Raw genomic sequence first — 23,832 nt, 5'->3', positions numbered from 1 at the left:
CACCTGATTACCCACTGTCCTTAGAAAGGGAGGGAGAGAAATGCCGAAGCAGTGGACAGGAAGAAAAAGTTGACTCATTAGAAGAATTCAGTGTTATATGTGCATGCTTCCCAATTCAATGTTAAATCTCTAAATAATAGTCATTTAAACTAATGATGTTAAAGTAAAGAATTAGTAGTAAAAGTATAAGAAAAGAATCAACATAAATGTAAAGGTGTGAGTGTCAGCCTTAAATAAAGTCTTACCATAGGCTTCTCTGTCTTGATAGACTTGACCTGCATACATTCATCCTGTTTTGAGGTAGCATGGTTGTACTCCCTTTGGTCCGTATACCCGCCCAGGGGCAGTTGCCCTGGCGACCGGCCCTGGCTGTTGCCCCCAGGCTCCCGTTGGGGCGGAGGACGCGGGTAATCTCCACGCTGTTTCTTGGTGACGTGAGCCTCCGGCCCGTGCACCGTCTTCACATGTTTGCGTAAGGAGCTCGGGTCCGTATAGCGTTTGGTGCAGCCAGGGATTTTACACACATACGGTTTCTGAGAATGAAATGAGAAAGATGAGCTGTGAGAAACACAGTGCTTGCAGACTGATCTCATGAAGTGGCGGATGTATGACACGCCAATTCGTATGCCATGTGGCGATAATACGCCATGTGGCGATAATACGCCATGTGGCGTGTATGTTACACGCAGATAGCTCAAAATGCGTACAGATAACACGCCACTTGGCTTAAGAAAGTGGGCGTGTATGTTTAAGCGATTCATGATATCACGTTGATGCTTGGCAACACCACATACAAGCAGCAAAGTCAAAGGAGCAAAAGTGTCTGAAAAATGACGTTTTATCAGTACCTCATTTGAGTGTGTGCGATTCTGATGTTTGGCCCGGTCTGAGGCATTGGAAAAAGCCTTGTTGCAGCCTTCGTGTTCACACACATAAGGTTTCTCTCCGGTGTGCGAGCGTAAGTGAGTTTTAAGGTTTTCCAGACGGGAGTAGGCCTTGGCACAGCCCTCAAACTGCAGGAAGAGAGAGAAGAGGAAGAGGACATCACTCATACAGGCTGAAGCTCATGTTAGCAGGTTATATGTAGAATAGTTTGTCATTTGCAAATAAATGAAGTAAAACTGTCCAAATAGGAGTTTCCTTACCGTGCACTTGTGAGGTTTTTCCCCAGTATGTCTGCGCATGTGGACCACCAGCATGTATTGTGCCTTGAAGGGCTTCTGCTCTCGAGAACATTCTTCCCACCGACACACAAACTCCTTTTTCTCTCCATGGATGTGGTCGTTGTTGATGTGCTATAAAAGAAGATGAAAGAACTTTAACCAAAGCAACCAAAGTGTTATCATAAGCTCTAAGTGCAATGTAATTTTGCCTTGAATTGATTTTGTTGTTCAGCTGGAGGAATTCTTGCTCTGCAGCATAAGACACAAATATAAATACAGTATATTCTCTTTCCTATTTTTCATTTCTTTTCCCATGGTGCTATCACTATTTTATTTCTTCCATCTCATTTCTCTTAACTCTCTCCTCTCTTCCTCTTTATCTGCCTCACTCTGTTGACTCGAGAGTCTCAGTGTCCGATCCCAACAGGACTTTCAAATAAAACCCTGTCACTTTCGCATCACATTGGGGCCCTCTCCCCTCCGTGACAAGTGCTGACAGTTGTGCTGCCGTGGCAACTTCCAATCTGAGGCTTAGGCAGGAGGGGAAGTGGGAGGGAGGTGAGGAGATACAGCGAGACATCAAAAGTCGTGGCACCTGAAATGCGAAAGGCTTTACAACTCCAGCCAAGCATTATATCTGTGAGCACCACCTTTCTCTTGCTCCACCCCCTTCTCTCTTCCCTCTTTCTTTTTCTTTTCTCACTAACTATCCTGTAAAACCGGGTAAGAGGTGGATGTTACAGAGGAATGAAGGAAGTGAGGATGAAAAAAAATGTCGTGCGGACCCTCTGGGGACAAAGTCAACATCTGGCTCAACACTGTCGTGGCCTCTGAAGTGCCTTTCAGGGAGCAATTTAAACCCAGGGAGACAGACACAATATCCTGACCAACAGAAACCGGTATTATTACATTCCTGAGCAGCCGAGAAGAGTCTTTTTACCTCGGGGGTGAATGAAGAGGGACGGATGAAAACAGGAGAGAAGGAAGGGAGATAAATAGAGACTTGACTTTAAATGCTCTTAAATGTCTGGGGAGAACATGCTTTCTTTGAGCACTTACTTGCAAGACTGTAGAGCTATAAAACATGCAGCACCAAAGCAAATAAAGAATCCAGGGCCAGTTCCCCGTCCGGGCATGACACTGCTCTGACAATGGCATCTTTGTACCTTCCCTCCGCTCTGCCCACTGGCCAGATCATGACCCCCACATATCATCATAACCATGACATCCAACAGAAACAGCCCTATTTTCAATCTCCCTTTAAGACATTTTGACCCCAAGTCGGCCACTGCACTCACTTCTCAGTACTTACTAAAGGGGGGGGTGGAGTATCGACAAATGAGTCAGCGCAGTAACAGCAGGGTGCGACAGCAAAAGCAAAGGGTGAAATTGACATTAATATATCCGCAAAGGACCTCCATTATTCTCCCTTGACATTTCTTTAATTCTAAAGTGACAAAACAAGACTAATTCCACGGAAGATGATTGGGGTCTGGATGACCACAGACGTTAGTGAAGTTTCCCCAAGATTGATCTCCTCCCCACCTCGGTCTGAGCCTCGGAAAACCTGACTCGTCTTCTCTTTTTCTTCCACTCTGTGAGGGAATCCCTGTGGCAAGCAATCGGTCTGTTGGAAGCAGCATTCAATATCCCCCGGCTGAGAGCGATGGGAGAGCACCACGGTGTTGGATCACACGGGTGGCTGGCACGACACGAGCGCATGCACGCGCTTACACGCAAACACACATGGACACACACTCGCACCCTGTTTGTACAAATGAAGGAGGTCGTTGACGGGTGTGATGTATGAGCCTCTGAGCTGACAGAGAGGGGGACAGACAGCACGGGGAGAGGGGGCTGCCGAGAAACCTAATGGCATGATCTAATGGCAATTCTTATTGAATCAATAATCTCCATGCTGAGCAGACAGGCCCCGTCGGCCGGCTAAATCGACAAACAGGTGCTGATAGCAGTGGCGCGGCAGGTTATTCATCTTCCCCCTGCCAGCTTATCGGCCAACAACTGTAAAAACGCCACCAAGATGGATTTAGGAGGGAGTCGCACGACAGGGAGCGCCGGGGACACGGACACAGGGGACACTGAAGCGGTGTGTGTGACGTATGAGAGGCGCACACACACACACACACACACACACACACACAGGTACAGGCACTGTTTTCCTGGTCCAGACCGCTGCTGCTTGGGTGCATGGCAAACACACCCATATACATAAATAGCACTAAAACACACAACAACAATTTTACACTTGGATTGTATGTTTTCTACAAAAAAATAAAAGTCTCCGATTTAAAATATTTTTTTTTACGCAAATGTTCAAACCCATCTCTGCACACATTACTGTAATACACACACACTTATTTTTTGTTGTCGCTATTTCTCAGCATTTGCCCACTCCAGTATCCATCTCCATGTCTCCTTATCAAACTCTCTCTGGGACATAGCCCTCATGCATTAGAATGCAAGCGTGCATGAAAAGAGGGCCTGTTTACAAGGCAATTTCACTAAGCTGTGGGACCCGCAACACCGTTTAGCTTTATCAAACACCGCCTAATAAATCATATGCTCTTTTGTGATGTCAGTTGCTGAAGTGCTTTGTGTAAAGAGAGGGAAAAAAGAGCATGAAAAAGGCAAATAAGGGAGGGAAGGAGGGGGAGGAAGTAAAAGGGGGGGGGGGGGGAGTGAGGGCAGGAGGAAGGACGAGAGTAAGTGAGAGTGAGCGAGCAGGGGGCAGGGAGCTAGAATTGGCATGTGTAATTCAGCACAGTCTTTTCATCTTAGAGTAAGATACTCCTGACAGATAAGGGGCTTAATCCTTCTCCTGATCAAAAAAATCTGCATTTTACCAATTAAAAGCCTGCGCCAACAGCTAGAGAGGGGGGCTGCCTTCAGACTGTGCCCGCGTTTATCTCCCTTTAACACAGCAGCCGCCTTAACAAGACTGCACACAGGGAGAGCCAGCTCCCCATCTAAGAACAGGGACATCACAGCGCCACCTATATAGATGACCTGGAAGGGGATGGTTAGACTGTGGAGGGTGGGAAAGACCTGATGAGCTGCGAGAACACACACATACAGACCACCAACCCCATCAAACCCCCCCCATATATAGTCTTAAACCTCCTCAGAAATGTCCGAGGCCTACAATGACAGAACAGAACCTGAACTCTCAAGTTCAGCAGTTAAAGGTTATATGCACACCAGATCACAAATGGCGTTGATGTGTTCAAGGAGAAAGCCTAATATAAATCACGTTTCACATAGAATTTCTGTGATGAAAAAAACAATAATAATTATGCTGATTCAAATTTGGTCACCTTTTAGTCACCTGGCTTGCATGAATGTTTTCATCATACAAGGGCACTGAAAAGGCATCACTCCCTTGTAGAGTTCTCCATGGTGAAGTGTCAGAATAGATCAATGAGAAAATAATAAAAAAAAGATTGTTGAGCAAGGCCACATGAGTGAGTTGTGGGAGTGAGGGGTTGGGCATTTCCGGCGACAAAACCAGGCGAAAAAAGCCTACTTCAAGAGAGACATTAAAGAAGCCACCAGGCCTTATCTCTAAAAGTACTCCCTTCAAGGGGGAAAGAGGGGAGGGAGAGAAAATGAAAGAGAAAATGAGAGCGGGAGAGGTTTATGCCCAAAAATGGGAAAGCAAAAGAATGTGGAGCTGTGCGGAGAGGGAGATGGAGAGGTATGGAGAGTTGAAATGTAATAAATGAAATAAATACAGCAAACTAAAATTGACACCCGCCTCGCTTTTGCTGACTGGGTAGGCCAGATAAGTGAGCTAAATTCCATAGATCTGATGTTTATCTTATCGGCTGCACCGAGAGCGCTTAAACGCAGATGATAAAGGAACGCCGTGGCATGTCATGCTGAGAGCATGCTTGAGAGTGTAAAAATATGCATGAAGAGCGAGGCAGGAGCGCTTTTGAACAAGGTGGAAAGTGATGAGGGTGGTGTGAAGGCTTAATTCTAAAATTAGGCAAACCACAAAAGAAATGGGATATTTGAATTAGTGCAGCTGTTATTTAAAAAAAATAAAAAATTCTTTTATGACTTGGACTGTCAACACAGCACTCACGTTTTCCAATCACTGAATATGAATGTATGTAAAAAACTGTGCAAACGCTGGTGGTTAAATTGGTTACAAACTAGTTTTTTTTCCTCATCATGTTTTTTTTTTTTTTTTTTTTATCCAAAGCCATTTGAGAAGACAAGTACAAGGGGGAAGGGACGCTCCATTGTTTTGTTATTTGGAAATCCCCCCCCCCCAAAACCCCTCCCAGTGTATAAGGAGAGCCACTGTGGTCCAAATACTGTACTTATCCTATTACTGAGGGAGGTGGGGGTGCAGAGAGATAAGAGCATTTTCTCGTCCGCTCTGCTGAATTAGAGGGCATGGATTCTGTGGGAGAAGACTTTTATTGGCATCTCTCTGCATATCTGCATGTGCATAGAAAATGAGAAATAAAATGCAATATCAGAAAGTCAAATTGCAGAAAAAAAAGAAAGAAAAACAATTCCAAGATGGAAAAAAAAAGTGGAAAACTAATAAGGATTTGGTTGGTGTCTGTCTACATGGCAATCTGATAATAAGTGCAGCTTGGCAAGGTTCGGATGGATAGTGTATGTGGAGGGATGAGAGGACATTGTTTTGCTCGGATGGCCACCTGGTGTGACTACTGTAGGGGGAGGATGTGAGCAAGCTTTTCCTCTATTAAGAAGCCATCCTCCCTTCCTCTCCCACCACCTTAACTCATCCCGCCTCCTGAAACAGGGGCAAGAAGTTGTCAAGATTCTCAACCTTTGAGCCGAGCCCTTCAAACACGGGAGGCAGCCCATTCCGCGCTGAGGATATCAATTATAGATAGGGGTTACCACCGCGGCGGAGGATTGCAATGTCAAGTTGGCGAATAGACAGCTGTGGAGAGCTGAGGATCTTTCTATCAGATGTGTGGTGATGTGTGTTTCATGTGCATGTGTGTGTGTGTGTGTGTGTGTGGGGGGGTACACTCTGCCGTCCCTTGTTCACAGCATCATATTGGTGTATTTTTACCACTTCTCCAACTTCAGTGTGCTTCTCTCAGTAGGGTGACGGGTGAGAGGTTCACCGGCCGCAAAAGAGCAGCAGAGCTAATGGTGTCAGTGTAAAGAGTGGGGGGTGGGGGGCGCGACCATAATGTCATTAATATTTAGCTCAACAGTGAACCCTTGGGCGCCTTACGATGAGAGCCGTCCATCTCCCGTGGCTGTGTGAGCGTTCTGATAACAGACAGGAGGAAGGCCGGTCCAGTGCTGTACACAAAGCTCACATCCTGACTCTGGGAGGCTTAACCCGCCAAATCAGTTAGCACCGTTCAGCTGTGAGATGTGCTCTCCAGCTTCTGAGCCCATTACCACCGTCCCTGGATCCAATCAGGAATCCAGCAGCAGTATCAGTCAACGCCTGCAGCTCCGACTCTACTGTTGGTTTGCTGCTGCAAAGGGGTTGTGGCCTGATAGGAGGCATTGTGCAAAATAGCACAGCTGCAGTTGATGTTGCTGGGGATCTACTAAGCTTGAGGAAAGAAAACTCTCCCAGCATACAAACCAAGAGACGTTGTAGTTTTGGTGGGTGTTTTCGGAGCCGCAACGGGAAAGCTTTTTGCGTAAGTCTTCACCCATCTTACAGTTGTAAACACCCTGTCGTGTCTTCCTGCTTCTCTACAAGAAACTCTGTTCCTGGAGAACAACTGGGGTCCAGTGTGATCACTTCTCATCTGGCAACAGGAAAGAGTGAAATGCAAACCATCTGCTAAACAGCAGCAAGCAAGTAATTGTTTCGGAGATGTTTTGCCTTTCTGTTTAAATCATTTAAAAAAAAAATCACATTCTGTGCACAATTCACAGAATTTCTGGATATCGAGTTGTACAGAAATGCTCGGGGCAGCTTCACGTGGACGATAAAGTGTTCTGTGCTGGAGTTAGAATTCAAATAAGCAGCTTGTGCCACTGTTTTTTTTAAATGTGCGATACTCACTTGTACTAGCTGCTCCTGCGTGTCAAACTCGCGGCAACAGTTCTCCCAGTGGCAGTTTGTCTCATAAACCACCTCTGGCTCCTGTTTGCTCTCATCCTTGTCCCCTTCCTCTTTCACCAGGGTCATCCCATCTGGATGGTCCTACGGAACAAGAGTGGGAAAAGTTCTAGTTCAAAAAACAAGAAAATAATGTAAATAAATGTAACACAGTTACCTAATAGCAGGCTTACAAGTATTAAAAGCTAAAGGAACTCTCCTCGACAACAGTCCATCCAAATCTGTCATAAAAGTAATTCTATACGGCCCTGCTGGTTTACATCTAAGGCACAGCCAGAAATGATTTGGTCACAGGTCTCAGCCACAGTGCCCCTGTGAATCTGGCCTTGTTTGGCTGCCTGGGAAAAAAGTGTGGAGAGTCGGAAATGTAGCGCTGAAAGCCCCGCTCTGTATTTAGGGGGTTGTTATACGACAGGACCGGGGCGAGTACTTGAGGAATCTAACCCCCTTTTCCTGCTGTAGGTTGCTCTATTAGCCCAGACATATTTCAATGTCACCGTTAGGAGACTGAATGGAGCAGAGAGTTGGTGTGGGCTAATACAGGAGAGCGTGGGCTTCCACCACACACCTCAGGCTGAATCTGCTGCTGCCTGAATAATAAGGTTTTTCCTGCACATTCAAACACTTACTGTTATCACATTTCTCTTTTCGCTTCTCCAGCCACTTATAATTTTGATTAACCAAAAGCAAAAACAATTTCCTTCTAGTCTCCCAAAGATCAATGAATTGTTTTGCTTCGGAAACAGCAACTGATAAGAGCAGGGTGGGAAACACCAAGAAACAGCCAAATGCACGCAAATAAATACAAACTGTGGCTGGTAAGCTTGTCTATTGTTGCGGCCACCTTGGCAGTCATTATATGGGCTTCCTATTCTAGTGGAAAAATCTAAAAATAAAAACGCGGCTGGTGAATTCTGGGATTTATCAACCAGTTTGCAGTGTGATACTTTTTGCCAGATAGCTGAAGAATATACTATGGAGCCAGCGAGTGATATGTGCAGGCGATCCTCACCTGTACGCTCACTGCGCCTGGGCTCGGCAACTCTTCCTCGGGCTTCATTTTGGAGCGTTTGTGGTGCATTGGGTCTCCTGTGCTGCTAACTGCAGATTCACTTGTTGGTTTGGTCTGTGGAAACAGAAAATATTTCAGCATTTCAAACCTCTCTTGACATGGATTTGACTATGTAGATGATTTAATATATTTTACTGATATGTCTTATGTTATCCTCTATAGTAACATTAACCCTCATGTTGTCCTCGGGTCAAATTTGACCCGTTCTCAAAACTTCTATATCATCTTTTTGACCAAATTACTGAAAAAATGAAGTACAATTGCAAGTACTCAATTACTACTTTCATTGAAATGTGGGTATTCAATTTTATAGCATTTGAAAAAATTGAAATGGTTTCAAAACCTGACTAAACTTTGACATATACACGTCTGTGATTCTCCACCAGCATACGTTCCTCTAAGATCAAAATCATTCATCATTTCAAAATTTGGTATAATCTCATATAAATGAGATTTATTGATCATGGATTCCAAAAATAAATGTAAAACTATTGGTAATAAGTTGGTGTTAGTGAAAGAAAGTGACAAAAACATTGAAAAAACCGTCAGAAATAATCAAAAATGTCAAAAATATATTTTTTAAAACGATAAAAAAAAAGTGTTCATTTTGACCCAGAAGGACAACAAGTGCATGGTCGACCAGAAGACAACACAAGGATTAAAAATGCATGTGATGCTTTTAAGTCAATCAATTGTTTACTTAATCAAGCCAGAAAAAAAAACAACTGTGTGTGAACCATAATGATTTCCGTATCCTTACTCCCGGGCAAGAGCTTTAACTGTGCAAATGAAAAACTATGCAATTCAATATATAACATTAGCTCCTCTAATCACAGCAATTAAAACCAACTCATGGACCAATTCAATGAACCATTCACTGAACCAATGGATGACCTGACTGTGGCCTTGGTTTAAATTCGCCCTCGGGGGGGAATTCTTGTTACATACCAAGCTCATGAGAATAAAAGAATTAACAAGTAGGTTCAGGAAAAGGAAGCCTCTTGGTTTTTGAAAAACTGCCCTAATGTTGTTGTTTTTCACAGGACTCTAGTGATCCTGTCCGTCTCTGTAACATGTTACATACTTCTGCTGAAACATATGAGATTTGCCCGTAGCCCCAAAGCAATATTCTGTTCATTCAGGAGAAGGAAAAAAAGCAATTTTGGTGTGCCCAATTTGAATGAGGCCTCATTTGCAATTACACAAAATTCGAGCAATGGGAAGCAGCAGGGAGGACGGGTAATAAACATTGAATATTTACTTCAGATGTGGGCCTGCACATTTGAGGCTGAGGATGGAGAGAAAAAGCCCCTTTGGATCCATCCATCCATGTCAATATTCCCTCTCTATATCGTTGTTCTCTCTCTCGTGATTAATGGAGTCAGCAGTGGGATTCTATGCTAACAAGCCCCTTGTTGTTTGCTGCAGGCACGTTCTGGGCCCGTGCTCGGCAGTCTTAAAACAAGAGACAACACAAGTAGGAGGAAACTCCCAGGAGATGAGCGTGTGGAGGGGGGGTCCTGCCTGTACCATGTTAGCTCGCTGCGTTATGCTGAGATGTGGCTGGCATGCGACGCCGCTATCTATTACCTCTGATGATGAATCGCACAGGCGCCTGCCGCCGCTCTCACCTGTGAGGAGTCGTTGGAGAGGGCTGAGCGCTCGCTGGCGCTAAGCCCGGAGGGGGGGATGCCAGGTACGGGCCTCTGGGTGGCGAAGGCTGGCGACGGGTGGATGAGGGGTGGACTGTGGCCAAAGGCAGAGCCCACGATGCCCGGTTGACGGCCAATCAGTGTCTGGTGCATGTGCAAAGCCACCGGAGTTGGAGGGTAGGCGAAGCTTAGCGCTGGACTGGAGAGAGAAGAAGGGTAAATAATCATAAACTACAACTTCACTAAAACATCAGTTCGGAGGCAAAAAAAAAGGGGAAAGACAGTGAATAAATGGATTGTTCTGGCTAGCTTCTCCTCCCTGAGGACAATCTGACAGGAGATGGTGTGGTAATGCTGGAACAAATGCAAATCCCTGCCAATGAATGTTCAGCTTGTGAACACACAGTGAATTATCATGTGGTCTGTGTAAGGCAGTATGTCATTCTTCCACTGGGCAAAAGATTCAGATGATAAACAATCTGGAGTGTGTCGTATAGCCATGTAAATAAAGCCAAATTATTTTCCCGGTTCCCTCAACCTGAGCTAACTTTGTTTATCCTAAAAATCCCAGAAGCCACCAAACCTCCTCTGGGGTCTGTGTAACCACAGGTGAACCGCCAGATAAACACAGATCTGCGTGGCTCGACAGCAGCGGCCTCCATTCATCCTGAGCTCTGACGCTTCTCTCTCTCACTGCGACCCATATGTCTGCTGATCTTATTACGAGCCGAGTGGAAATCAATGAGCCGAGACACATTTGGGGGCCCATCCGCTTGTCATATCACTCATCAGTCTGTTGGCTCTGGCTATTTGGGCCCTGTCACTAGGACAGTGGCTGAGTGTGCAGCGTGATTGATCAGGCTCTTCTTACAGATCGCTGATCAATGGCTGTGGGTGGGGCGATGGATCTTTCCCCCTTCTCTTTTCTTTTCTTTTGCTTGCCTTTGCTCAACCTCTGGTACCGGGGCGTGATGTATGTGATGTTACCATGAGGTGTGCCGGATGACTGACACGAGCCGCCGGGGAGGCAGGCTGACTGGCTGGCTGGGAGATCGTCACCCACTTGGGGGTTTGACATGGACAATACTCACACACTCTTATTCGCTCCACCACACACTTTCTTTCTCTCACACAGAGTGCATTGTAACTACAGCAATAGTATGCATGAAAAACAACAATCAATGATATTAGAAAATCATTTACAACATAATTTCCTCCGGGGAGATGCTGCTGTTTGAGTTATCATTGGCACATTTTAGTCCCTGAATGACCACCTTGAGAGAAATGCAGTTAATCAAAGCTCCTGAAAGACGTCCTGACAGCTAAGAGCTATTTTTTAGAAATGTAAAGGTGTAATCGAGTGATTTGGTATGCACTTTCATAACATTTGGGGGCTCACAACCCACAGGTTTTTCAAAAGGAATCCTAATTGAAGCAGCTGAAATATCCTGATTTCTGGTCCATAATATGGGTCAATCTCCAGAAAAACCGGATCCTACATTTCCCATTTTGCAACTTGATAGTGTCTTGTCATCTCACCTCCCCTATAACTCTTCAAAGCTAACTTCTTTCAAACCCCACACTTTCTGTTTGTAGTGCAGGCTTTCAGTTAACGATTTTAAGTCGTGCTGACATCAGCACTGAGGTACATCCAAGAAAATAATAATAATAAAAATTGTAATCACAATGATCATAATCATAATAACCATAATAATCGTAATAATGACCTGGGAGCTTTAAGAAAAATCCATGCAGAACAATATTCTGATTACCTGATGGCTCCAGCAGAGAGGTGACCGTAGGAGCCGCTGGTGGACGAGCTGGAGCGAGAGTTGTTGAGCATGGTGACGAGAGAGTTGGGAGAGTTGCGGATCATGGTCTGCAGGTCGAAGCTGTGCTCAGAGAGCGGCGAGATGGGCAGTGGGCGTTTCCTGCTGGGCCGCGATGGCAGCCTCGGGCTCGAGAAACGAGAGTCTGCAGGATGAGAAGGGAGCAGGAGATCGTTGTAAGGTACTGGAAAAGAATTACTGTGGAAGTTAAAGGTTAAAATGATTAAAACTGTAAATAATCTGCTCACTCAATTCATGTTTTTTTTCAGAGAAGAGCATCAGCTAAATACATACAAATGGGTTACAGATCAAAAAAGAGCATTTGAAATTTGGGATTTCTGTTTGACTTCATCCAAACTCTAACCTAATCTAACCCTAACAGATGACATTTTTGTCAATCATCAGACAAAAGGCTCATCTGAATGAGTGTTCAGCTGTCACTTGATGCACTGCTTGCATTTCATCCATGAGAAAACATGTCTTTTATGTTGGAGAAATGCTCTGACTGTGTATGGTAATATTTAATCAAGTCCAATTTGACTCGTTATTCAAATGCAATCAGTGTTGACTGGAAATAGTAAAAAGGGGGTTTGAAAAGGTAAAAGGCGGAAACGGCGCAACCATTCTCTCTGCACATACAATGAGCCACGGGTGGAGATTAAAATATGACTTTTGTTGTCTTTTCACATGGAGATGTCACAAACAAGACAGGGAAAAACCGAGGGAGATGGAAGGAGGGAGGAAAAGCGCTGAGGGGATGTCGCGCTTTGTGCATGAACTGACACAATGACTTTGTGACTCAAGACTTGGAAATAAAACATTTTGAGTTATTTTATAAAGGCAGACAAAACCAGCATACGCAGCCCCGATAACCCCCCTCACCCCCTTCCCCTTCCATATTTACGTCCCCCACAATCCATCCATCTCCCAAACGTAAACGCTCCATCTCTCGTTTGACACATCCAACGATTACAGAGCGCTCCATTCACATGGTAATCAGAGTGTGTGGATGTGAATGTGGTGGCAGCTGTGGTGTTCTGGCATACATAGGCCTGAGTTTCGACTATCGCATGAGGCTGTAAGGAGAGCAACGCCCCCTTTACATTGTCATTGTATGGAAAATCTGTCTTTCTTTATGTCTTAGTGAAGAGGGTGTTGGAGAGGGGGCATACATGTACACATAAAAATCCCTGAGCGCACAGAATTGCTAAATACAATGCAGTTCCTCGAAATGTCAGATTTTTCACTATTTATTTCATCTTAAACCAAATATATAATCCTTTTTATCATCGTTTTTTTTTAGGGAAAATTTGACACACCTGACACTTTTTAAACAAGCCACGAGTTAATTCTCCTAATTCACCACAAGTGAGAAAGGGGTACTGCCGAGGAGCAGGGCCAGCGTCCCACCATTGCAAAGCCTCATGGGAGTGGTGTTTATTAATGCACAGCCCAAATGATAAATCGGCCAACCGGGGAGACGGAGAGAGGAGCGTCTTAGCTCGTAGCGGAACTGTCCCTCTAATTTCCTCTTGATTTATGGACGGGATGGCTGCTTGCGCGCCGCGTCATTAATTCTTGTGGCCAGGGAGGGTTCAGACAGGCCAGAATGACGGCGTTGGAAATAAAAGCTGGCTCCCAAAACTGGGGTTGAACCCTTGCCGACACACTTTGGGGCCACCTGAGAGGGACGCTTTCACAGGGGAGGGCTGAAGTGTGAATATGTGATATAAGACCGGACTTCTTTTTTTTTTCTTTTTTTTTTTCAACAAAAAACTTACTTTAGAATGAAAAAAATAATTCCATAGATAAAAAAGCCTATTCCTCGACTCATAGTTGATTTCAAATCACAAGACTGTGTCACTTTTTTGTGGAAGCGTTTTAGTAAATTTTGCTGAACAGATGCGATTATTGGCAATCTTCTTTTATTACAGCTCAAGAAGTCTAGTCAAATACTAATGGTTTGTTTGTGTCAAGTATTTGTTCCAGTGTTCTAAATGTTACTAAAAGTGATCCTATTAATAAGAAAAACACCATATCAGTAGATACCATAGCAATTAAAATGAACTAATAAAGACCACAAATACAGACTTTACTATAGTGATCTATGAGAGCTATGGCACTAATTAGGCAGCAGGAACATAGACAATAGCCCATTAAAGCACAAATAGGCAGGACAGGCCCATTGTTTCATTAGCACAACTCTCTCTGAAGGTAATTACACTGATGTGAAATAGGCTAAAATAGCCGCAGTAACATAGTAGCCCAGATTATCAGTGAAAAGCCTCTTGATAGACTCTTCTCTACGTTTTTTTTTCTAAAATCCAACAAAGCTTTAAAGTGTTAATTTTCCAGGCATCGCACACACATTGTTGAAACATGATGAGTTATTACCAGCAATGATCACAGGCGTTTTTTTAAGTGAGGAGCATCGCATCTCCACTTAAATTTGGCCCTAATTGTTTTGTTTCAGTCTATTAATCTTAAAAAGTGACACAGAAGAAAGGATTTCTCCAGTGATGAATGGCGGGACATTCCAATTCCCACTTAATAGCAATTAATTTTCTGATACCAGCACAAGTTTGGCTAGTTTTAATTAGTTTGTTCTGAGGAATGGGGGAACTTCACCCCGGATTTCCATGAAAGCGGCGTCTGCCTGACTAAATACATTCTCATCAAAGGGAGCGGGGTGAGGCTGTCTGACCTTTCTAAGATTCACAGTGCTTTTAATTTCCTATTTACACTTTAAAATAACTCATTAGCATAAGTCATCTGCACACAGTCCTTAGCCCAACATATTAAGACAATAGCTCATTTAAATCATGTCAAAGTGAAGTTGCAGGTCCCTCCTCGCCGTGGTTGAGACGTAGCTTGATCTATATATAGTACAATGGAGGTGTGTTGTGAAGGTGTACTTTAGAGGTTCAATTCCCACTGGGGCCACCCATGCTATAATGTGCAGGTACGCACTCATAATACTTAAAGGTGTGATCCCAGGAGGCATGGATTTGGTGGGTGTTTTTTTAATCTGCTGCTGGGCTACATCTGGCTGAAAAATTTCAGTTTTTTTTAGATTTACCTAAAAGTGTTGTATAAACATAATTTCAATAATTACATTACAATGTGTAGTTAGGATATTGTACTTATCAAAATGCAGTGATTTGAATGCTGTTGCAACAACAGTGCAACCTTTTTATTTACCATATTTAGTCTGGTTTTTAACCGAGACACATTGAAAGGGTTTGATCAATGCTTAATGAAATAGATAAAAGAATTAATCAAATGCACGTCGTTGCCATCCACTGAATACCATGTATCTATATCCAATTTTGGTGATTTTGACGTTTTAAAAAGAAATGAGGGATTGCACGTTCCTTTGAGTTGAGAAATGTATTCTTCTTCTCACGCTGAATAAATCATTTACCATTTATTGAAATATGCATTGTCACAAAGATGAAACTGTAGCTCATGAAAAGATTGACAGTTAGAGATATGTGGTTTTCATAGCACAGCGACGATGTGTAAATGCTTAGCCTGGTTGACACCAGACCTTTCTCAGTTGTAACTGAGAGTGGGTCTGGGCAAGCTTCATTCACAGCCCATTTCCAAAGGGGCGTCACCAACGGATGCTGCACAAATGTCTCTGGGCGCAATTGGATAGTCCTTCAACCAATCAGACCAACGATCCGGGTGATGTAGCAGCTACAGCAGCATCAACGGGTTGCTGCGCTTCGGTGGCCGTCATGTTAAATGTAAACAAAAAGCTGCTTGCTGTCGCTGCGCTATCGTCATCGTGTAAAGCCCGCCTCAACGGTTGTGATTGGTGCCTCGATTTGTAAAAATTGGAAATGGGCTTGAATGGGCTCTTGGCCAGACTGACCTGCAGAGCAAATCTCAAATTTGCCGGAAGTTCATCAGGGTTTTCCCAGGCTAGTAAATACTGACCTTTATAAATAAACTAAATGAAAGACATTCTTCTATTAATCCCACTTGTCAAGAACCTGAACTTGTCATCATCAAATTAAGTTCAGAAAACTCCCATGGTCTGTAAATCTCTAACACACAAACTGCTGAGCTCGGACCGTGTGGACCTCATGTTATAATACTGTGTAACAGTGGTCCTGGATCAGCACTCCTGAGACAATAAAATGGGCTCGGGTGTGTGTCATAAACTATTTATCAGTCATGAGTCAGACTTACTTTCCATCGCCTGCAGGTATTCCATGTGCAGGGCGCTGGCGCTGCTGGCGCCGGCTGTGGACGCCACAGAGGGGAGCAGGTCGTTGGTGTAAGGGCTGCGGTGGCCCGCCAGCAGAGCCATCTGGTGGTAGTACTCGGCTGTGGTCAGACCTGTGTGAGGGGCTGGAGCAGGAGAACGGTCGGGTCAGCAAAGAGGAAACAAGGTAACCAAGAAGGGAAGGAGACAGATGAGGGGATGTGGGTTATAGAGGTATTTGTAGAAGGGAGTGTCGAGAAGGAACAGAGGAATTAAAATAAATCGGTAGTGGGGAAAAAACACGGAGGAGAGCACCTGCACCTGCACCGCATTACAAACCTGCATTCATTTACATGAAATGATAATCAGCTCAGTAGAACAGTAATGAGCACATTAGCAACACCATCAAGTTAAGCAAAACAGCTGCACAGGGAGCATCACCTGAAGTGGAGAGCCTCGCTGGGGATTACCGGATGCTTGCTCAGAGATTACAGTGAGTGTGCATTAGTGTTTGATTGATGCACTCATGCCAAGCACAGCATAACTGATCGTCTTACAATACAATTCTTTAACAGCCTTTTCTCTTCTTCTTACTGTTCCTTGATCACTTTAAAGAGAGTGAATATATATGTGTGTGTGTGTGTGTGTGGTAAGAGTATGTGGGCTGACACATCTTTTGCCAGAGAAGGTGCTTGTGTGTTGTACGGCTGCAGTGTGCAGATATGCAACCTGCTCCTCGACTGTGCTCCCTTAAACACTATGGAAAAACAAAAGGCCTAAATCTGCCCAGACGTATCTGCATGCACAAAGACACAGCAAACGATTCTGCCTCCACTTCACTTTCTCTCTCTTTTTTTTCTTCAAAATGCCTCTTTTTTTCCAAGTCATTCCCGTAGTTATAAAGTGCTGTAAGTCCTTGAACCGTAGCCTAAAAATAAACATCTGGTGGTGGGCTTCCTTATGCAAATACTCTAAGAAAGAGAGGAAAAGACTAACACTGTGGTTTTGGATGCAAATATAGAATCGGTTCACTTCAGACCCACAGAGTGCTGCAGCTCCCCCCCACCCCAACTGAAGAAATAAAAAGAAAATAAATAAAGAAAGGCTGTATGAGGAGATTTCCTCTTAATGCTGGCCTGTACGCCTGCAATATGCATCCATGATTGGTTGAATGAATGAAAGAAAAAAATCTAAATTAATTCGATCTGGGTATTATGTCTTCAGTGGAAGGGGGGAGTTTCTTAATTGTCTCTGCTGTTCCGCCTTAGCTTTACTTTTGCATTCAACCGTAATATGGCCCATTCAGTTTCCAACATGCACAGAAAAGGGCTTTGCAGAATTTCTAAATCAGAAACGTTGGCTCCCCAAATCGATCCTGGGGGCAAAAAGGGGGAAGTGGGGGCAGGCTGTCAGTGTGGCACTCGGGCAGAGACGTGCCTCAGGACTTGGTGAGCCACCGGGTGCTCCTTCAGCATTACAATAGGATCAGGGGCGAGCTTACCTCTGAACCCCATCTCACACAGAAAAGAGAGAAATATTGTGTGAGGGAGGAGCAAAAAAAAAAAAAAAAAGATGTGAAAGCAAATGTGTGGCAGCAAGAGGGTGGCACTCCCACCCACTTTAAATCACCATTAGATTCTGTTAATTAATTCATTATTCAAATGTATAATGTATTTGGTAGGAACAAAAATTGCATATTGAAGGAGGCTCCCTGTAAGCGTGGTGATATACTAACAACACAAAAGCTGATGGGTTAATTAATCACTGGATTGATTAAAGGAGTAATTATGTGCCTCATTCACAATTAACAGCATTATGAGCTGAAAGGGGATCATGTGGTAGGTTGGAGAAACTATGTAGATTTAAAGCAGGCTGAGACTGGTGCACACTATGTTGTGGTAATGGAAAATTGGAGGGTAGAGAGTTTGAGCTTGAGTATATTCTTCATGGGCGCAAAGAGTGATGTTGGAGTGCAGGAGAGCAGGAGAGGGGTGGACTGAGACTCTCAGTCTTCACTCAGCTTTTTAACAGAACTGGGTGAGATGAAGTGGAGTGTGCTGGTGTAGAGGAAATGCCCCTGCTATCCGCCGTTTCAGAAATACACTTCAACACAAGGTGGGGAGCTAAAGTGCTGCTGAAGTGCCAAAGTGTCGATGGCTGATGACATGAGGGCCGTGAAAGGTCTTCAGGCCATTTCACGTTAACGGTGAATGTAAATATTTGGCAAATTAATTCTTGAATAAGCTTTTTTATGGCGTGGTCATTTGCAGCATTTTGAACCCCCCAAAAAATATGAAAATACTACAATAGGAATGTAGCTAACAACTGACTTATTTTCACTCTTAATTTTTCTGTTGTTTATTTTTGCAATTAACCACTTAATTATCTAGTCTACACAATGTCTAAGAAATACAAATATTTAAATCGCAGATTCCAAAGCCCAAAGTGATGTCTCACCAGCCAGTTCAAAATTTTTAATAATAGAAAAAAGAAAAAGAAAAAAAGAAACAGCAAATCCTCACATTTGCGAAGCTGGAAACCTGCAAATACGTGGGATTTTGTCTTAATATAATTTAATTTAATTTAATTTAATTTAAATTTTATACTATTTATTTATTTATAGTGTTATTACACACTACATGCAGGCCTGAAATACACACACACACACACACACACACACACACACACACACACACACACATGTTCAGGTCCTTTACATACACTAATGGAGACGGTGGGCTGCGACTGCTGAACAGACGCTCTGAGCGGTTGGAGGGGGGTTCGGTGCCTTGCTCAAGAGCACCTGGGCAGTGCCCAATCAGTAAAATCAGTCCCAGAAATTCAATCCACCTCCCACTTTAGCACTACTAATTAGTAAAATTACATCATTTAAATGCTACCAATCATTTTATTTCACCACACAACGCTAATTTGCTAAACATGATTCATTTATTGTAGAGTGAGTTTTCCTTTTAAATAGTTTTTGTAATTATTTTGGATCTGTTTTTTAATAATAGGCCTGCATCCGGTGTCCACTTTAATTGATTTCCCAGTCCAAATCCATCTTTAGATCTCAGGAAACAAATGCTCCCTGTAGGACACCATAACATAACGCCCCCCAACCCCGAACTTGAATCCGATCCTCCCTCGGTGTGAGCGTTGTAACTGTACGTGACCCTGCCGCTCACTGATGCATCCTCCGGAGGTCTCTGACATGACTCACAGATCAAAAGGATTAGCCTCCCTGCAACCTGCACCCCCACCCACACGGATCGCGCCACACTCATAATACTCCTACCACCTCCTACCTCACTCAGATAACATCTCACCAACCCCTGGGTCTTAATAGTGATGGATCTAGTTGCCTCTCACCTGACCTCTTCTGATCTCAAACAGGAATTAAAGGGATACAGAGAATCGAGATTCCCGCTAATAGCAATCAAACCTCACTGGTCAATTTCAACAATCATTTTTAGGGGTCTTTGTCGCCCCTATCTGCTCAGCCAGGGTTGTGTGCAGATGTGCGTGTGTGTGCTGAGGGTGCACCATGTGCCGTGAGTGTGTAGATGCATCCTGCTTTGAGTCGTCAGTGCATGTTTCACTTTATTCACCATCTGCAGGGCTGAGGCCCCGGGTGGCTGACAGAACAGAGATGGAAGGGCTGCTGTGGAGCGAGCGGATGTAGTCCATGTATGGGTTGATGTAGGGGTGCGGAGGGTGAAAGGGCGACTCCGCCCCCACGGAGGGGTTCCGCTGGGGTGAGATCCGGATGAGGGAGATGTCTGAGAAAGCTGGACTGCCCGCCAGCCCAGGAGGCCTGCAGACACACAAAAGAAAAGAAAATATAGAAAGAACATGAATACATATTTACTCAAAACTAGAACTTACAGCATTCACACACGTTTGCTGAGGAAAATGTGTGTGATTGATGTCAACACTGATGCTTATAGGATGCATTTTTGGATGATATCATTTGAAAACTTGTAGTTTACAGTTTAAGTGAAGATTGATTGAGACTACTTAAGTCACCACATGTGGAATAATAAGATATTTTGATTTGATTAACATTGTGTAAACAAAACATCGATAATCCACTTGATTCCACAATTTTAACATCATGCTCATTTCATTAGGCCTGACCGGCTCTCGCCATCCAGATTTTACTACCATGGGTGGACTGGCAGTGGCAAGGCCAAGCAAATGGACTGTGACACTATCTCTCTCCCTCCATCTGCAAGGCAGAGAGGAGAGCGTTGCATTCCAATTGCTCCCTACGCAGACATTTCCTCAGATCAAAGGCAGCTTTCACCACTGTGTCTTAATCAGAGGGAAACGATAGACCGAGCTCACCGCTGGCCAGCGCCAGACAAGCAACGCTACACCACTTTACTCAGATGGCTTCAAACTTGGCTTTGGGCAGAAACCGTGTACAGAATTGTACACGACGGATACAATGTTGCACAAAATCCAAAGTCTCGCACAAGATCCACAATTATTGTCTTAAAATAGAAAACACCAGCGCTATAAGGCTATTCTTTTTTTTTAATCCAAAATCTTTACTGTCTCTATGATATAAGATGTGAAATAAAGTTGAGAACAATCAAGAAAACTTCTTAGGAGCCAAGTTTGAGATGAACTAATTTGTCTCCCTTTTTATAATTGGCTAGGAGGGCAAGGAAACTTCATAATGATGGCCTTCACCACAAAGGCCTTCCCCTGAGGATGTGGAGAAATCCACATATCAGCCAGACATTAACAGGCTAAGAGATTAGACTGAATTAGCCCCTCCACTTCTCTGTGGCTCCCCAGTGGACCAGTGTACTGTGACAAATGACCCCAGGAGAAGGAGAGGAAAAGCAAAGGAGGGAGGGAGAGGGGAAAGTGGGGGTTTAAGAAGGAGGTGAGGAGAGATAGAAGAGGGTGGGAAAAGACGGGAGAAAGAGTGAGAGACCATGGCCCAGAGTTTGTCTCACAGAGACCTTGAGCAAGGCCAGGGGAGCGGAACAGCCCAATTACAACCTCCGCCCCTTCCCCTGATCCCCTACCAGCCCCTTCGTCCCTCCACTTCACAGCCCTCCTAATGAAAGAGCTCAGGCCAGGGCAAATACTGACTAAGGCACTGAGGAGCGGAAACAACACACGCACACACGCACACACACACACACACACACACACACACACACACACACACACACACACACAGACATATGTGTACACAGGGATTCACACATACAAACTTTTTGTCTTCAGGTAATGAGCCCAAAGGGGCTATGGAGTGTGTTTTTAAAGGCTTTCATAAGTGTGTGACAACATGTCCCTGATGCTGCAGCAGGTGTATGTGAAAGACACTCTTTGGAAGTCTCAGTGAAAGCCTCGTTGCTAAAGTGTGCAAAGGTGACAGATTAAGGGATCGTATCTGACACTGCAACACAATGGTTATGGAATTTTTTTTTTCCACCTCCATTTGATTGTTGTGTTTCTGCACGTCTCCCGTCAGAAGATTCCCCAGAGAGATTGTTTTACTTCCTCCACACCTAGAGTAGCAAGTCACGCTGAGGGCAACCTTGCACCTCAAAACAGTCGTGTGAAAGAGTATGTGTTTATGATGAGCAAGTCTTATGCCCACACACCACCATAACATGCCTCATTTACTCAAGATCAACAACACAGCTGCAGGGTGACGCTCACTTTGATGTCACATGGCTGACCGTGGATCTCTCTCACACACACACACACACACACACACACACACACACACACACATGAGTGCAGGGGCACATGTGCAGCTGAGGGAAAACAAAAAAAACATGCTTTGTCATTGATCAAAAATGATGAACTTTTTTTAAATCACATCCTGCACCTCAATGGAATACATTTAAATTACCAGATGTATAAAGGCCCATTCATGGCAAAGAATATGGGACAAATATGTCCATGTCCCTGAAAGACATTTTCAATGTAGAAACAAGACCCCAGAAGGGAAGGTAGAAAGATTTCATGACTTTTTTTTCCTCGTCTGGCCCTCCACATGCTTATTTGAGGAGAGCCAGACACCCACTCTGGCTGCCATGACACTGATTAACCCTGTCATGCATTGGCTGCATCTCCCTACACTGACCGTGGCTAAATGCCTTTGCTTGGCTTGTTTTTTTCAATTAACTTAGTCCTACTGGAAGGGCAGGGGGGAGGAAGATACAACTAAAGAAAAGAAAAGAAAGCGCACACGTGTTGATTAGTAGGAAGATGGTGGCACGAGGAAGTGTGAAGCCTGTTCAAAGGTGAAAAGGAAAAGAAAAGTTTGGAGAGAAAAAAAGGTGTGGGGAGAGGATATGAGGGAGGGCTGCCGAGAGGGAGGGAAGACAGTTAGACCGTGAACAGTAGTTGGGAGGAGAAGGAGTAAGTGTGTGAAGATATAGACTATGAATTGGGAGGGAAGGACGTACGGAGAAGACTTAGGAGAAAGGGAGAGTTGGAGAAGGAGGAGAGAAAAAGAGGTCTCCAGGGGCACAGAGCCAGGTGTGAGGGGATTTGAGGAGGACAGGAGAGAGATGGATGGTTTGGAGGAGTGCGGTGTGTCGTCTCTGTACTTGTGAGAGAAAAAGCAAGAGAGTGTCCGATCCTCCGCGTTCAGCTGCTCTCTGCAGTGCTCGCCGTCATCTTAGCATCTGCCAGTATACATAAATCAACATGACGAAAGGAAGTAATCTGACGACGTGCAGTGTGTGTGTGCAGGAATGCTCACCCTGTGTGTGTGCTTGAGTAGGTGTGAGCGCCAGAGAAGTGGCGTCTTAGTTACACCTGATTTAAGATTTACATCAAAGCTGTACCGCAGGCTTCTCTGCCTCACCAGAGAAAAAAAACTTTTCCTTCACTCCTCTCGTTCCCATCATAGTTTTTTTATTCCTATTAACCCTCAAAAGAAGACATTCTGCACACAGTGAGCTCTGAGCTCTGAGCTCCTGACATATGGAAGCCATTTCCTTTCACATGGCCTCGCTTAAACCAGCCAGCGCCTCTTTAGACATTGCATGTTTACACGGGGCGGTCTGTGGATTTTAAACTGTCGTCTTTTTTCACCGGATGAATACACACTTGCCAAGTGTAAATATGCCCCCAAAGGATTTTGAGGTTTCATGGAGGGGTGTGTGCTCATGTAAACAGGCCTTGAATCTTTGTTTGGAACAAGGTTATATCAACACTAATAATTTTTTTCTGGTGAAAGCAGCAGTAGAAACACACAGTTGTGGTGAAGGTTGATGACTTCACTTAGGACAGAAGGTATCATTGTGGTGCAGCAGTTAAGACCTGGTAGTATTGACACAGCGGTCTGCTAAAACAGGAACCGTGCTTTGCAAAATACTTTTAGCTCAAGCATGACATGGTTACGCATGAAATTAAATTAAAATGTCTTGATGTGTACTTCACAGGGTACAGGAAATTGGTAAGTCCAAAGCCAATAAGCCAGCAACTGTGAATGTTCATAGACCATCATGTTTTCACCCACAGATGCTGGAGTGGTCCAAGAAGGAGATTTGAAAAAAAAAATTCACGATACTGACCAAAGTCCAACTTAAGTAATCGCCATTAAGAATCACAAAGACAACTGAGAGTGAAAGACAATGGAAATACTTCCAACATCTTTATTTTCAACTTTGCAAAAGGAAGCAATAGAAATTGGAAATAAGTTCTTAATTTGGGGAAACACTAACATTGCCACAGGTATTTGTCCTACTTAAAGTGCTTTTTAATGTTCTGTTAATGTTTTGGGTGTGCATTTATGTTATCTGGGTTTTCGTT

General features: G+C 44.1%; 1 protein-coding gene across 1 annotated transcript in view; it reads right to left on the bottom strand.

The window, feature by feature from the left end:
• Positions 1-23,832, bottom strand: part of gli3 (GLI family zinc finger 3) — a 92,579-nt gene that overhangs the window by 5,834 nt on the left and 62,913 nt on the right. The window contains exons 5-13 of the mRNA XM_028569816.1: positions 19,647-19,852; positions 16,020-16,181; positions 11,763-11,964; positions 9,970-10,189; positions 8,279-8,392; positions 7,210-7,350; positions 1,146-1,295; positions 849-1,013; positions 246-533 (exon numbers count right to left, since the gene is read on the bottom strand). Of these exons, the coding sequence (XP_028425617.1) occupies positions 246-533; positions 849-1,013; positions 1,146-1,295; positions 7,210-7,350; positions 8,279-8,392; positions 9,970-10,189; positions 11,763-11,964; positions 16,020-16,181; positions 19,647-19,852 (1,648 nt within the window). The remainder of the gene's footprint in view (positions 1-245; positions 534-848; positions 1,014-1,145; positions 1,296-7,209; positions 7,351-8,278; positions 8,393-9,969; positions 10,190-11,762; positions 11,965-16,019; positions 16,182-19,646; positions 19,853-23,832) is intronic.

The sequence above is a fragment of the Perca flavescens genome, chromosome 22 (assembly GCF_004354835.1).
Source record: "Perca flavescens isolate YP-PL-M2 chromosome 22, PFLA_1.0, whole genome shotgun sequence".
Lineage (NCBI taxonomy): Eukaryota > Metazoa > Chordata > Actinopteri > Perciformes > Percidae > Perca > Perca flavescens.
The sequence above is the reverse complement of the archived record's forward strand: the minus strand, read 5'-3'. Positions and strand labels throughout refer to the sequence as shown.